The sequence below is a fragment of the Poecilia reticulata genome, chromosome 14 (assembly GCF_904066995.2).
Source record: "Poecilia reticulata chromosome 14, P_reticulata-male-v2, whole genome shotgun sequence".
Classification (NCBI taxonomy): Eukaryota; Metazoa; Chordata; class Actinopteri; order Cyprinodontiformes; family Poeciliidae; genus Poecilia; species Poecilia reticulata.
The window spans coordinates 15,036,443-15,053,092 of record NC_088843.1 but is presented as its reverse complement, the minus strand read 5'-3'; the positions used below and the strand labels follow the sequence as shown (position 1 = coordinate 15,053,092).

The 16,650-nt window shown below is 39.8% G+C and overlaps 1 protein-coding gene across 4 annotated transcripts; it reads left to right on the top strand.

Annotated features, from left to right (window-relative positions):
• The first annotated feature begins 55 nt into the window (after window positions 1-55).
• On the top strand, window positions 56-12,930 carry tm7sf2 (transmembrane 7 superfamily member 2). Of its 4 annotated transcripts, XM_017308622.2 has the most exons (11): window positions 56-292; window positions 1,267-1,349; window positions 2,527-2,723; window positions 3,312-3,366; window positions 3,670-3,864; window positions 4,787-4,890; window positions 5,996-6,115; window positions 6,732-6,900; window positions 6,988-7,068; window positions 7,258-7,380; window positions 11,450-12,852. In XM_017308622.2, exons 1-11 carry the CDS (start codon window positions 153-155, stop codon window positions 11,608-11,610), a joined length of 1,428 nt encoding a protein of 475 aa, XP_017164111.2. In that variant the 5' UTR covers window positions 56-152; the 3' UTR covers window positions 11,611-12,852. The 4 variants fall into 4 exon arrangements, 3 of the variants coding, with proteins under 3 accessions (XP_017164111.2, XP_081471436.1, XP_081471435.1); XR_014090806.1 differs by having other exon boundaries at window positions 6,732-7,068; window positions 7,258-11,341; window positions 11,450-11,539; XM_081615310.1 differs by having other exon boundaries at window positions 1,270-1,349; window positions 6,732-7,068; window positions 11,450-12,930.
• The last annotated feature ends 3,720 nt before the right edge of the window (window positions 12,931-16,650 follow it).

Here is a 16,650-nt window from a genome sequence, read left to right as displayed (position 1 = left end):
AAACTTTAGGTATTGCTTTCCCAAAGCATCTATGTGTTTTAAGAGTTATTTCTCAACATAAACTAGCCTCTGAGGAGTTTTCCGACTTCAGCTGTTGCCATCTGATTAGCTGGCTTTGATTGGTTAAGGCATCTTGTCTCCACCCTCTTCTGATGACCACGGACAAATCTGATTGGCTGAGAGGGGGCTCCATGCCGACAGGTCGTACTTTGGGCGGATCCATGTGCAGGTTGCAGTGTGGACGGATAGGACAGCCTCAGGCTCAGCAGACTCCCTCATTCACCCAACACTGGTAAGAGATTTTATTTACTGTGTTAAATAACAGATTCTCACTTTGGCGTTCAGGTTATGGTAACTGCGGCGTTTCTAGATGGTGTTTACCTCCCATTTCTGTGTAGAAAGTTTAGTCTGTGTGTCACTGGTTGCACTTTGACCCAAGTTTGGCACCGTGATTTTTGATAGATATCACACTATCACAACACCCTTATTAAACATATCCTAGAGCAAATTATTTCAGGATTATAACTGTATAATACTTTTTCATTTGTCCTTGAAGATTTTATTTCCTGCTCTTTGCAGTTCTATTATTTTCTTAGGCAACATTGAGTAATTCATTGAGTTGGCTTCATCTCTTAATGCAAATATTTAATTTAATTACAGGGAACTCGTCTGAAATGCAAGACTTCACAATATTTTAAAAATTTAAAGTTTTTTAAGCATGTATGGTGTATCATATCAGTTGTAACATCTAGATGGCAATTTTATAACAACTGTGTTGTACATATGCAGTCGGAAGTTTATATCCACTCAATACAAGTTATTTCTCTTTTAATATGCTTTTAAACTGTACACATGTTATGCCACAAACTTTAATTTAACTTGGACAATTATACATACATTCTTAATAAAATAATTGTATATCCATTAGTAAGTTGCAGAATAATTACACCCTTATTTTCTGGTGTGATTCTGCCTGGATATTCAACCTCTGGTCTTATCCGCTATGGCAGCATTCCCATGCAGGTTTTTTTTTTTTTTTTTTTATGGATCTGAATGTTGGTCCAGTTTAGTGGACACACTAATAAAGCATAGTTTTGATGTGTTTGGGACCATTGTCCTTAATTTTGAACCATCTTCATGTTGATTTTAAAGGAAAGTTAAATAATTTTGAGTCTTTCTTTCTTTATTGTCATTCCACTATTATTATCATTCACTTTAACTGTATGCATCTTGACTGGTGTCCACTATTTGTGTCAATATCCTAAGCAGGAGGAGAAAAATGGGACCCAAGAAATCCCCGAAACACAGACTGTCACACGACACAGAGAGAGAGTTTGGAGGAACTCTGGGTAAGCCAGAGCCGCGAAGTTTAAAACATTTGGATCTGTGATGGGAGAGTCAAATGTAAAAAAATAAAAGAAAAAGACCCTGTAGGACCGACTGTGTAGGATACTTTAGGGTGTCCTAATACTTTGCTCAGTTTTTTAGTTGACAAATTGCATTTAATAAGTAAAGTAAGGTTAATTTTTGGTTTTAATGTTATATAAAATCTTTTTTTTTTTCAACCAAAGTGGATAGGAGTAACTATTAGGGGACAAGATGTCCTAACTTTTAGGAAACTCTTTCTCGTTGATATGAGTAAAATAAAGTTAATTTCTGCTGTCTGGGTCCAATTAACCCACTTTCTTTTTTAGAGATGAGCAAGATTAGACATTATTATTATTATTATTATTAAGAAGCAAACACATATGACATATGAAAGGAAATCACAAAACTCGTGAGCTTCAAAAATAAATGCAACATAAGCAGTATTATTTATAATGACGTGATTCACTGATGAACACATATACACTAATTTGTGGAATATGATTTTTTGAGATGCTGTTAGAGATGTTTTCTTACAGAAATTTAGTTTTTTTTAGTTTCTAGTGCAAATATCTTAGTACACTTGAAATAAGACAAAACTGACTTACAAATAACTGTCCAGCAACACATAGGAGCTTATTTTGTATTTTTTAATTATCTTATTTATCTTTTTTTTTTTAAGTACTAGCTTCACTGGCAGATATTTTTGACTCAGGACATTTTTCCCTAAATGACAAAATCTGCCAGATTAAAAAAAATAAAAATAAAAAAATCAATATTAAGGAATTACTGGCATAAAAGAAGCTCCTAAATGTAACACTGAGAAGTTATTTCTAAGTTGGTTTTGTGTAATTTTAATTGTACTAAGACATTTACTGTAGAAATGAGGCAAAAATACTCGGTAGGATTTTGTGTTAATGCAGTTCAATAATGCATTTATAGAACTGAACTCATCTGATACTGAAAGGCGTCTGTCCACAGTAATTTGCTGCCATGCAGTTTGATTTCCTGATCATGACATTATTTGAAGTGTCTTTCTTATTTGCCCCGTTCATTTCATGCAGGAACCTTCAATATCTTCGGTCTTTTTTGCTGCTATCGGTCAAAGTTCTTCACCTGTCTCACCGTCCCATCGTCTCATTTCCTCCTCTGCTCCTTCAGGCGCCGTGTGCATCCCCGTTTTCCTCCCACTGACCGTTCTCTTCCTGATCTGTGTGAGCCAATCAGTGGAGGCCAGCGTCCTGCAGTGGCCCCCCTGCCTCCCCTCCGCCGACCAGCTGTGGGACCCGCTGGCTCCCACTCTGCTGCTGGGATGGATCGGACTGCAGGCCCTCCTCTACTTGCTGCCGTTAGGGAAGGTACGAAGTGTCCAGAAAATGTCCACTTGGTTTTGGTCTGTCACGTAAAATCTGAGTTAAATCCAAGGAAATCTGTGGTTTTAATATGATAAAATGCAAGAAGGTTCAAATATAGTACATGAATAATCAATGATGAACCATTAAGCTGTTTACATTATTATATTATTTAGCTCTGTGAGGTGGTTGTGTTGAATATCTTTGTGGTCATTTGTTTGTTTTAAGTTTTATTTTTTCCGTTTTGGCCATTAAAGGCACTCACAGAATGCAAGATCTTGTCCAAACTTACAATTTAAAACACAGAATTGATTAGTGTGTAAGTGTAGAATAGCAGAAACACATAAACAACAGTGACAGCAGCAGTTTAGGCCACTGCTTATTACATATTTAAATAAATATCAAATGTAAAACAGAGCAAGAGTTCATTGAGTCTCTCGTTGTATTTGTTTTGATTTGGACGATCACATTTCTTCAAACTGTATGTCGTGATTATTGTTTTTACGCGTCTATCAGGTCTTTGAAACATGACTGCATTGTGCTCGAGTATAATATTGACATCTATTTCTATCTATCATATCTACTGGCATGCAGGTTTCCGAAGGATTAGCGTTGAGGGACGGAAGCCGCCTCAAGTATCCCATAAATGGTATTAATCAGCTTCACTGTTGATGAACACTTTTTAAAAAAAATAAATCTCTTTGTCCAAATAAATAAATAAATAAAGTCTGATGTTTTATTGTTTTGCATCACCAGCTGTTATGTGTCATATCTCCTGGTACGACACTTTGCTCATGTTTGAGCTGAAGTTTACTTTAGATAAACATTTCCTCTGTCAACTTTTAGCTGTTTTTTGTTGTTGTTGTTGTTTTGTTTAGTTTTAATGCAGTCCTCCATCTGTTTGCTCTCCCTGGGGCTCTAACATTTAGCTGTGTTTGTTTTCCTCCCTGAGGTTTCCACGGCCTGTGCATCAGCGCCGTGTTGCTGTCGGTGCTGCTGGCGCTCGGCGCTCCTCTTGGATATCTCTTTGAGCTGCTGGCGCCGCTGGCGGTGTCTGCCATCGCCGTGTCGTTCCTGTCCTCCGTCTACCTCTACGTCCGCTCCTTCTGGGCCCCCTCCCTTGCTCTGGCCCTGGGGGGAGACACAGGTGAGAACGCGAGCTTTTCACCGTGCAAAAAGCGGGGAAGTCAACACAAAAGCGCTGTGCAAACACGGCCGGTGGCTACGCACTGTGCATTTGAACGCCCGTTTGTTGAATTGCGGGATGTTTTTTTTTTTTTGGTTTTCCTGTGGGTAAATATCTAAGAGCCCTGCTGCTCGGCAGGAGTTTGCAGGCATCAGCATCAACTGCATCCTGCCTTTTTTAAGTCGGGCGACCCTGCTGCGCCAGCAACACGCTGTTCTCATGTATCCTCAGGCAATAAGCAGAAAAAACAGCAGAGATGTTATTCAGTTTCTGAGAGGATAAATTCTGCTAATAAACAGAAGAACACGTGTGACTGTATCAGCTCTGATTCTGCATGTTAGAGTTGCATGTGGGGCTGAAATGATTCTCGACTAATTTTGTGAACAAGGACTCAAACAAGGTCAACTGCTGAAAGAACAACATACTCACAGCAGCAATAAAGCCAAAAAATGAATATATTCAGCATTTAAGACAAACCTCCTTTGTCTGTAAACACATTTTATCCAACTCATAGCCTATTTTTACCTTCACTTGGTTGAAATTTTTGCATTAAAAAATGTCCTATTCCTATTTGCTGCCCGTTTATTAATTGGTTTATCCAAACGTGAATCAACAGACCAGTCCTGCACTGTCAAGTAGAAAGACTGAGCTTTCACACTTTCGCACGCTAAATTAATGCTATGTTGTTGAATTTTAGGCAATAAAATGTTTGTTTTCTTATTTGCTTATTGGTAATTAATGTTTAAAGCTGTCGAATATATAAATGATGGATTAATTTCTTAAAGAGAACCTGTAGATAAATAGTTCTATTGGTACATATGACAATAACATCTAAGCTTCTTCAAAGAGTCGTTGTTTGTGCCTGTTGTCTGTCTTGTTGCAGGGAATCCCCTCTATGACTTCTTCATTGGGCGGGAGCTGAACCCTCGGATCGGGAACTTTGACCTCAAGTATTTCTGTGAACTCAGACCAGGTCTGATTGGTTGGGTGAGTTCAATGTGACAAATCATGTTCCGTTTTAGATTTTCGATCACTTTTTCCAAAAGTTAGGAAAAAGCGCAACTTAAAATGTCACATACTTTTTTTTTTGTTGATGGTGATGTATCCGAATGTGATGCAAAAACGTGTCATAAGAAATAAACTCCCTTTCTTTTAGAAACCCAAACTGACCACCGGGTGGCACCGTTGCTCTCCTCTGTTCAATTTGCAGCCTCGGTTTGTCGCAACCCAGATCAAAGTTCTGCTGCTTCCCCGGTGACCCAGCAGCACAGTACCAGATTTATTGGACACTTTTATCTCGCATCTGCGTCACCAGAGAAAAAAACAAAACAAAACATAGAGAGATTTATTAGTGTGAAATGAAACGTTTTAATCACTCCACCAGATCCCTTCAGACTAGAAATAACAAATTAATAACAAGATTTAATTACGAAAGGAAAGTGGTGTCCCTCTTTAGTCACGGTGTAAACAGTTAAACCTTTGTACATGTGCATGTTTTAAAGCGGCGTGCGTAGGAGAGCAGAAGAAAAACCTTCCACCAACTGGCTCCAGACAATGTGTGGGATCTTTTTTTTTGTGTCTTTTTTTTTTTTTTTACATCTTTGGAAATGTCAAAACTATTTACTTTTTAGTGTTCAGAAATTTTTAAAATCGATGATAATGTCCCAAATTAAAACAGCTAAGTGAACTCGCATGATCGTGTACTGACAAATTATAATCATTTACTTACAGTTTGAAGCTACAAAAGATTCATAAGGTTCAGAATAACAAACTATGAGATGCAGAATGACAACATAGTCACGGTTCACTGACATTTCTCATTTGGTTGACAATGTATCATCAGGGCGAGCCTGAAACATTGTGATCATAGATTTATCTTCGTATCAGGAGGAGAAGCTAAACGATTAGCTTTGATTGCTAATGCTTTGCAGTAGAGCTCAACCCCCTTGAGCTTTTTGCTTTTTAAATGTTACCACCAACTTTACAAACTCTACCTGATCAGTCAAATCAGTCACCACAATGATTTTCTAAGCATAAGTTATTTCAACTTATTCCTGCTATTGCAGTGCAGATATTGTCTCTGTCCCTTCAGGTGGTCCTTAACCTCGGGATGCTGATGAAGGAGGCGGAGCTTCGTGGTTCTCCTTCCCTCTCCATGATCCTGGTCAACTGTTTCCAGCTGCTTTATGTGGCAGACGCTTTATGGAACGAGGTCAGCTGTCAAACTCGAGGCCCGCGGGGCCAAATGTGGTCATTTGGAGCCCTCTAGACTCCAAATTACATCAATATGTCCTTCCAGTTTTTTAACAAATATGCAAAATTTACACAAGATTCACACAAAATCTACAGTCCCAATTTTTTGCTCAAAATTGGTCAAAACCATTGAATTTCAGTTACAGCGTTCCTTGATGTCAAATTATAGTCAGTGATCGATTATATGGCGATTAATAAGAAGTCACATTTAACATCATACTTTAAAAATTCCTTACAAATATTTCTAAATTAGCACCACAAAATCAGAGATTTTGGTTGTTAAAAAACCCACAAAAAGAATCTCAAAATCCTGGATGGACTCATCAGTGTGAAGAGACGTTTAATATTATTTTATTTGAAGAAACGCTTACTGAAAGCTGAGACAAGCAGCTATTTGTTTATATTTTAACAGTCGAATTGGTTTTATCAATACATTCTGGCACGACTGGCCCTTTAAGAACATCCAGATTTTTAATGTGGCCCAACATGAAAATGAGTTTGAAACTCCTGTGTGGAGACCGACTCAACATTTTATTTTAATATGTCTTTTTTGTCTTTGTGTTCATTCTCACCAGGAGGCCGTTCTGACCACAATGGACATTGTGCATGACGGCTTCGGGTTCATGCTGGTGTTTGGCGACCTGGCCTGGGTTCCCTTCACCTACAGCCTGCAGGCTTCCTTCCTGGTTGCTCACCCTCAGAGCCTGTCTTCGCTCACGGCGGCGGCCATAGTTGCCCTGAATGGTGAATGTTGTTTTCATCAGGTTGTGTTTCATGGCACATTTGATGATTTTTTTTTTTTTAAAGGCGTGTGTTTCCGTTTGCCGTCAGGTGCTGGGTATTACATTTTCAGGAAATCCAACTCGCAGAAGAACCAGTTCAGGCGAGACCCGACTCACCCCAGCGTTTCAGGTCGTCCGTCATTTCCATTCTTTTCTTTTTTTATTGTTCAGCAAATCCATTTTCTCACGTCATTTGATTTCATGTGTAACAAAGAAACTCCGCTCATGCATGTCAGGACAGGAGAGGAAGAAGCTGAAGTGTGAGTTTTTTTATTTATTTATTTTTTGCCTAATCTGCATTCTGCACAACTCCTTACAGGACTGGAGACCATCGCCACAGCAACGGGGAAACGGCTGCTGGTGTCAGGCTGGTGGGGTCTCGTTCGTCATCCCAATTACCTCGGCGACCTCCTTATGGCGCTGGCGTGGTCCCTGCCATGCGGTAAGACCGCTGCAGACTCCCCGCTGCCTTGTTGACCAACCTCACACAGCCTCAGAGGCTCCTTCATGTGACTTCAATTGTCAAATTGAAGCTAAAATAGAAAATATATACAAAATCGACCGATAATTCTTTAGTTTCATCATGTACATTTGTTAAAATAGATCAACTTAAGTGTGAAATATGCAATAATAATAAGTGAAACAGGCCCGAGATTCTCTGTCACTTGCCTGAGTAGTTATTTCAGAGGTCTAAATCTCAGATAGTAAATGAGATTCTATGTGATCATTTATTTCCCTCTTACAGATTTCTTCTGATTTTTTTTTTCTCAATCGATCACACTTTTATGGACTCACTTGGATAACATGAAATAGGCTAAAGGAGCTTAAAAACGTACATATTCTGCCGCCATCTACAGAAATTCAAGGGCAGATGAGAAAGAAAAAGTCATCGATTAAGACAGTTTTTGGTCCTTCTCTTCTCGTTATGAGATTTTTTTTACGAGAACTAAATTAGTAACAGTTTTTTTATTATTATTATTATTTCTTTAAATCCCAGGTCGTTGTGTGTGTTAATTACCAGCTGGGTGGAGTTTTAGTCCAGTGGAAAAAAGGTTTTATTATGATGGCCGGATGAGGCCAGTAAAAATCTTTAGGGGGTCACGGCTATAAAAAAAAAAAAGAATAAATAAATAAAAACAAATACTACTATGTAATATAAAATAACACAACGTTACTCTGAATTTCAATTTCTATTACATGAAAATTATTCTCTGGAGGCGCAAAGAGGTGGCGAATATTTTTCAAGACGGGGCCATGGTCCCCCTAACCCCCCATTGGAGGACGCCACTGTTTAAGTTGTTAATTATATCCAACAAATCAGGTTGTGTGAATCTATGATATTTGACTAAATGAATTGCGCAAAGAAGCAGCCCTTCCTGCTTGCACATTTAATATTTAGTTACCATTATCTACTTATATTTAACTATTTGGCTTGTTTTTATACAAACTTCATCAACCACATAAAAGAAATCCTGCACGAACAGAGGACGTTTGTGGGCTTTCTGTTTTTTCTTAGCTCGTTATATCTGTGCCACTTGGCAGGGATGTTGTTCCACTTTTCCCAATCAAAGTCTCCCCGTCACCGGAGAGAAGTTTCCTGCTGACAGCCATGATGACAGCCATGGCGTCCAGACTCGTGTCAAGACCCGCTTCAGATACTTTAGTTTCTTTCCGTCACTGTGGTTGATGGTTTCGCTTTGGTTCCTCTTAAATGCATTTTGGGGAATGTTTTTTTTTTTCAATAGAGAAAGAAAACAGGCCAAATAGAATTATAGATTATTCAATAAATCCCTCTAATCTGCGATGTAAACATACATATTTTTCTGTGAGCCACCAGGTAAACCACATGACTTATTCTGACCAGGTGACTCTTTGGTTTCAGCTCTTTAATGAATCACAACCTGCTGCGGATGAAACGTGTTACAGTGAGATGCTAGCATGACTCCTCTGAGACAGGGTGACTAATGATCAGCCGTACGGTGATGTTTAAATTTTATTCGAAAGTAGTTCCATATAATACGCACCCTGCATAGTTAAACCACAGCAGCACAGATTTCTGTCTGAAAGCCCACAGATATCGTTACAGATAATATTCAGCAGAGAGGATTGAGCTTTTTCTCACACGAGCCCCTTTGTGTTCCTGACTGTTTTCCCCTCATGTAGGTCGTCGTGATGTAGGACAGCAGTGCATGTCTAAAACTTGTTTTAATCTCTTTTGATGTTGAACGGCACGACTTTAAAGCACCGATTGCCCATGCGCCCCACGTAGCTGGACATCAAAGCTCCCCAACACCTTCTTCACTGCTTTGAGGTCATCTTTAATATCTGATGTTTTGTATTCAGTCCCTTTCTTATGTGAAAACCCTACAAAACACAGTGTGGGTGAAAGAAGCCATAGCTGTTTCTGTACAGTCTGCTAGATAGCTTACACATTGATATATATATTTTTTATCACAATAGCATAATCTCACACAGAAAAGTGAAATATTATCTTAAAAATATATATTTTTAAATAAATTCCACCCTTCACAATCCTGATTAATCTAACTGAAGTATTTCTTGCATAAAAATGTCTCATCAGTAATCCATAACTTCCTTATTGTGGAGATATATCTATTGGATGGCACAGAAGCTTATTCCTCTTTGCTGCTCCACAAAACAGGAAAGACGAGAGAACAGTCAAGTAACGCAGTGAGATGAATGATTGAGTTGAAAACAATCACTTAAAACTCAGGCGAAGTATTTAGCGCCTGTAAAGCAGGTTAAGTAGATTTCTAAAGCTTATAGATGGAAAACTGCAGCTAAGGGTCACACCTCAGGTCAGAAAGCTTCGTCACTCCACGATCTGTCCGAAAGCCCGATCCGCATTTATGGCTCACTCCAGATCAATCTTAGAATCATCAAATTAGATTATTTAAAATGCTGCTTGCTAAGATACACAATGTCATAAGTCTCTTAACGAATAATAATTGTCATAATTTAGTTCAAACATTATAATTCAGTAGAAAATTGTGTGTTGGACTCATGGGACTGTAAGATATTTATGCTGTCAATGCGCCCTCTGGTGGACATAAAAGGCCAATATTTTTTATTATCACGGTTTATGAGATGGAAAAAAAAAAGTTCGATAAACGTGACATATGAGATGTTAATGTTTTTTATTAACATCTAACATGTTAATGGGAAACACTGGTTCTGGTTTCCTATGAAGGCCATCAGAGCCGTGGACTTAAAAATAACATCTGGAGATTATTGTGCAAAGAATTGTTCTTTATAAAAATCAAGAAAATTGCAGAAAATCTTCTTTATTAGACTTCAGTCAGAGGCTTTTTCAGATTAGCTGTAACAGACTGCTACAGGAGATCCTTCCTTCCTCCAGCTCTTAGCGTCTACGGCAGCTCCTTGAAGAAAACTGTGTGGGTTGCAACGTTTAATTTCCTTCTGGGATTAATGAAGTACTTCTGATTTGAATCAACTTGAATTAAATTGAACTGAACTGGATTGGATTAAACTGGATTGGATGTAGGGTCTATATGTAACATGCAGGGTCCCAACTCAAAATGTCTGTCCTACCACGTCAAACGTAAAACTGTGGAGTTTGTTAACTTAACTGGAACTGTGTGATTTGCACAGATAAAACCCAACTTTTAAAGTGTTATGCCAATAACACTACATGCAGTTCTGGAAGAGAAAAGGCCCTGAAACACAGTTAAGTACGGTAGCAGACTTGTTATGCTGTGGGCCTGTTTCCCTTCCAAATTCTCTGAAAGTCAGGTTACAGTTCATGGCAACACGAACATTTGAAAGAGATTTCAAACCCACATCTCTCTCCCTCTGACGTTTTAAGGCCTTATTAGCCTCTCACGATATTTTCTGTTTTTGACCAAACGGTGAGATTTTGACACGACGACGCGGCAGAGACCGCATCCCTTTTCCTTGAGCTATCCCCGAATAGCAGCTGTCAGACTTTTGTTGCGGTTGACGTTTCTCTCTCTACCTCTCATTGAAATTCAGCTTAAAGTGACTCACTGCCGTCGCAGCCTTTGTAACCGAGACGCATTATGCCGTTTCTGTCTTAATTGCTGGTGCAAAATCCCAAACTGAGAAATTCTCCACTTCTACAAAAAAAAAAAATCAAGAAGAAAAAAACATGACAGCATGTTCCAGACAAAAACTGAGGAAACAATGACAGACAGACAAAGGCTCTAAGTACAGGCTTATAAAGTGACCGTCAGGATGCAGCAACACTGAGCTGCAGGCACATAATCAAACAGCTATTCAGCGCCAGGCTTTTGTGCGACGCAGACGGAAGAGAAAGTGCGGCGCTATTTGCGGAGGGGAGGCTGCACTCTTGATTACAGCTTGTTAAATGTGGTTCACGTCACAAACGCTGCTAAGAGAAGGTGTGTGTTTCTCCTCTCCAATCCAACACTGATTAATCCCTCGGGTGACATTCTTAGGCTGCTTTTTAGGTCATTTATGCTTGTCGCTCTTCTGTTTCCCACCTGCAGGCTTCTCTCACCTCTTGCCGTACTTCTACGTGGTTTACTTCACCGTCCTGCTGGTTCACCGGGAGGCCCGGGACGAGAGGCAGTGCAGGGCCAAGTACGGACTCGTGTGGGACGCCTACTGTCGCCGAGTCCCCTACAGGATCTTCCCGTACATTTACTGAAAAAGGACGACATGCTGGATTTTTTTAATTTTTAATTTTAAATACTGGTGCACAACCTCAAGTTTTCATAGAACCAGAATGTCGATTTTAATTCACACAGACTGGAAGTGGAACCCGCCGGTTGAGATCAATGTTTAAATCAGAACTGGTTTAGAGGGTAGAGAACTGTATCGAATTATTTTTTATTCTGATTTTAAAAAACCTAAGACTGTAAACATCTACTTTTTTTTTTTAAATATGTGAAAATAATTTCTGCTGAGATGAAACAAGAAACAAACTGTAAAGTGTCTTTTTATTAAAATGAAGTCACAACCTTTACATTATTACTGTGTCCATTTGGTGAAGCTTAATATAAATAAATTTAACGAATTAGGTTTCTTATTTGTCGCAACTTTTTAAATTGAGTTAGCATTTAACATTTATTTTCTAAAAACATTTTAAAACCTATGTTCTACTATTTGACGAGTATTTTATTGGGGTTTTAGGTGACAGGGCAACAAAAAGTAATGTTATTGTGAGGTGGATCATTTCTAAATCTTTTTAAAAGTAAAAAAAAAAACAACTGAAAAGTGTGGTGTGCATTTAAATAAACTAAAAATTTGTGCCTTTAAAGTTACCTATGATTAGCAAACAAACGAGTCTGTTGAGAAACCAAAACCTGGCGCCTCTAGAAGATCCTCAAAGAGGAAAGTCTTTTTCGTTTGCAGTTCATCTAAAAGCGTTTCTTTAGATGACACGTTTCAGGGAGACATGTTGAAGAAGGTGCTTCTTCACAGCCAGAAACATGGCGGCGCCATCGTGCATCTTGAGGCTGCTGTTGCCACCGTGTTCGATCTACAATTAGGATCAAATCCTATCCGTGTTCAGAAGGTCCAGATTGAATCCAACTGAGAATCTGTGGTGAAACGTAAAACACTGATGTTCACAAAAACCTTCCGTCCAATCTGACTGAGCTGGAGCTATTTTTGCACAGCATGGCCGCCAATTTCAGTCTCTGGAAACCGACAACCACGGGACCGGCAGCCGCAGCCCGCGGCGAAAGATGATTCTACTCAGTACCGACTCAGGTGGGCCGGATACAAACGCTGGCATCGCTTTTCTTTCCCTTACAACGATTACAGTGTCAGTTGCTTTGACTTGGTCTGTCGCACAAAAACTATGAAACACGAAGTTGTGTAGCTGATGAACGGCGGCGGGTAGCTGTCACGGTGTCTTCATTTAAACTGATCATGACAAGTGAGCGAGCAAAAATCAGCTTTGACTCATTTAACCTCTTCCAGGCAACCTGCTGCAGTTAAAACGCTGCTCCTTTCCAAACAGCCGCCTCCTTTAAAGGGAAAAAAAAAAAAAAATCAATTAAATCCACGACTTGTTGCCATGATCTCTGGTCTGACTTTTTAAAATTTATTTATTTTTCTCCAAACAAATTAAAACCCCATTTCTGACAGCAGTGTTATATAAAAATGCCTGCCTCTTTTCCATTGTGATTCACCTCGCGTCTATGCTGCAGATGATGTCTCTCCCCGTATGAGGTCAGAGGTGTGCACTCAGACGACGGAGCGCTCTCCATTTGTCACCTTTTCTGCCCTTTTTGCAGCGCAGCTGGCCTCCGGCCTCACCCACACGCTGTTTTCCGTTGTTTGTCATATGCATAGTGCTAATTATGTGCTTGTGCAATGACAGGATTGTGTGCAGGATTTCCTGCACGTGTCCGTGCAATTTGTACACTTCTTCTTTTATGGCTTGTATTTCAGGATTGAACTATAATTGTGCTGTAGAGATTTATATTACTGCTTTTTGTTGGACGTCAGACTGAAATCAGAAATTAAATAAGCAGGAGGAAAAACCCTTTTACCTAAAAGCGTCATTTGTAAGATACCTGATCTAATTCGGTTTTGGGGAAGCAGGCCCTGTCTGACTGAAACATCGGAAGCAGTTGGACAGAATCTTTTTACGTCTCGAATTAAACCCTGAGCTGAAAGCGAAATCTGCGGTTAGTTGAGATGAATGTGATGGATATTTATACAAATGAGGCGAGAGCTGACAGTCAGTGAGTCACAGTCGCGCCTCCGTCTGGACAGACGATCCACGGTCCACATAAAAACATAAGTGTGAACAGGTTTGACACATTCTTGGACCCAAACGCTTTGCTAGCACAACACTTCCACTTCTACGTCCGTCTGAAGGCTTGTGAGGCAAACGGAAAGAATAGGAAAGCAGATTATAATAGAAATGGATAAGTACGTCTGTCAGAATTCCTACGCTCGCTGAAGAATTCATACCCAGTTGTACTTTTCCACGTTTTGCCACATTCCTGTCACTCAGTTCAGTTTGTTTTATTTATTTATGGGATTTATTACCAACACAAAGCAGAGGGTAAGTCTGAAGCAGATCTTGTTAACTCTGAAACCTGCATTTTTTTCCCCTCCACAATGACGTTTTTGAGTGTTTAAGGTGATGTGTTTATGTTGGATCCACGTATATTCAGTGTGGAAAATAGACATAATACACTTTCTACAACATTTACACTCTTGGCCTTTGCCTTCCTTTCCACTTCTGCTTGATTCTCATCTTCCGTCTCTGCTCCATCTTCACTTTCTCCAATTACAGTGGATTACTGTGGTAGAATTTTCCTCTGGACCAATCGGTGAACAGAACGAGAAGTTGTGAATGACGTCAGTTTTAGATTTTTAGTCTGCCTGTAGTTTTAGGAGACGGTGAACGAAGCCATTCAGTCGACCAGACTTAACGTTGATCGCTGCTTCGTTCAGCTTGGCAGCTTATCTCCTGGCAGCGGCGAGACGGTTGTTTACATTTCAGGCTATTATGGTAAGCTTCATAGCGTCGAACGTAGCTGACAGCCAAACGTTAACGATTGGGTAAAATTTTTAATTCCAATAGAGTCTAAAGGCTCCGAAACTGAACAAGTAATCAGATTTTAAGAATTATTGATTTAATTACGTTTGTGTGGCACAATTCTTAGGTTGGACATGTATTGATTATTCAATGTTGTTGCGCTTACTGATGAGATATAATTAAATTCTGCTTAGCAATTTTGATCTGATAGCATATATATCAATCGCTTAAAATCCTAGTTATATTAAAGCCTCTGAAAACATTTCGCAAGGTACGAATACGTTTGTAAATAGTCTGTTTTAATATTTGGCAGGAATGTTTGGCTGCAGACAAAATATGACAAAGCCCTTTAGCATATTCCCCTTTTTCTTTTTAATCAAACACACCGCATTACAGAAATTGGATTTCTTTTCATGGTCTCCTTGTCAGTTAATGTGCTGGTAATCTTCCACTAAAATATGAAACTCTCTCCGCATATTTAAACATAAATTTCACATGTAAGGCGCTTTGCGGTTTTCCTAACCCATACAGTCACAATAACATGCAGCCTGGAGTGTCTTGCATAATAATGAATGAGCACAATAATTGCTGGCGTGTGTGTGTGTGTGTGTGTGTGTTTGTGTACGTGTTTGTCTGCGAGCACGCACCTCCAGCGAATGTGCGCGCGCCGGCCGATTGTGTATGCCAATCCTGACGTTTCAAGCCCATCAGTTGTGGCCAGTTTCCATGGTTACATCTCTCGGGGAGAGCACAGACGTGGGAGAGAGGGGAAAGGAGTTGAGACAATTATTGTGGTGGAGGGTGCTGTGAAAGGAAGAGCCCAGGATGATGGGAGTGCAGGAGTGTGAACCGTGGGCTGAGACAGAGTAGAAAATATGTTTTTGTGTGTGTGTGTGCGCGTGTGTGTGTTTGCTCCTGTCTGTGGCCGCTAACACACGCCGGGCTTCAGGTTGTCATGGCTGCTTACCTGAGTCCGAGATATTTATGTCCCGGTAAAAGGTTTTTGAGCAGAAAAGTGGCGCCGCGGGGCATCTGCACCACTTTGACTTGAAAATTTTTGCTTTGAGTGAGACCCTCAATGTGAGTCAACAGGAATTTCTAGTACAATTTGGTTTCCATGGTGACAGCGGGGAGCGATATGTCCTCTTCAAGCAGAGGAAAAAACACCAGCTTGAAGCCCTGTTGTTTTCTGTCTGAATCATTATTTAGACTATTGATATACCGCAGGACCTTACAGACACCAGAACAAGTCCCTGGCTTGTTTTTGACAAACACCATTTGTACATAGGACCAGTAGGTGATTTTCAGGATAATAAATCTTAGCAGGTCAGATTTTTATAAGAACTTTTCTAGAGGAGAGCTAGTGATGCTCCCAGAACGTACTTTAATATGTTCTCACCTTTTCAATTCAATTGTAGTTTATTTTGCAATATGTAAACAATTAACTGAAAATGTTTTATCAAAAAACAAGTAAAGTTTGGTTTAGATATCTAAAAGAGAAAAGGTAGCGCTTTATTACTCCTTTCCTACGAGTCATTAGGAATATTAATGAAATAAATAATATTGAACTTGTGCCACGCAGAAAAACAAAAACCTTTCCTAATTATTCACTCTTTCGAAAGACTTTTCAGTTGTAATTTTCTTCCTACTGCAGAAAACATGCGTTCAACATTTCCAGGTATCTGAACGTCTGACCCATTACAGCAGAAGGACATTTACTTTGTTGAAAATTGGTTACCAGCATCAGTCATCAGCAATGACTGTCATTAAAATACAGTCATCAAATACAGACTGATGACTGCATTTGTAATGGCATTGCAAACACAGTTAGTCATCAGAACACAAATACTAGCTCACGTGGCAATACTTCTCTGAAAGCCTTGCAATGCCAGCCCAAAGCTAGCTAGTGCTGCCAGTGCCAGCCCAAAGCTAGCTAGTGCTGCTAATGCAGCTAGCTAGTGCTGCTAATGCCAGCCCAAAGCTAGCTAGTGCTGCCAGTGCCCACCTAATGCTAGCTAGTGCTGCCAGTGCAGCACTAGCTAGCACTGGCAGCACTAACCAGTGCTGCCAGTGCTAGCAGCATTAACTAGCTGGCATTGGCAGCTAGTTAATGCTGCCAATGCCAGCCCAATGCTAGTTATCACCAATTAGCTGTTGAATTAGGCCAGTCACTTTAAAGGGAGT

Excerpts from the sequence above, each read along its gene's own strand:
- tm7sf2 (XM_081615309.1), top strand. The coding sequence starts at position 153 with ATGACCACGGACAAATCTGATTGGCTGAGAGGGGGCTCCATGCCGACA. Across the intron at positions 293-1,266 it reads CCCTCATTCACCCAACACTG|CAGGAGGAGAAAAATGGGAC; the intron begins GTAAGAGATTTT and ends CAATATCCTAAG. Across the intron at positions 7,381-11,449 it reads GGCGTGGTCCCTGCCATGCG|GCTTCTCTCACCTCTTGCCG; the intron begins GTAAGACCGCTG and ends TCCCACCTGCAG.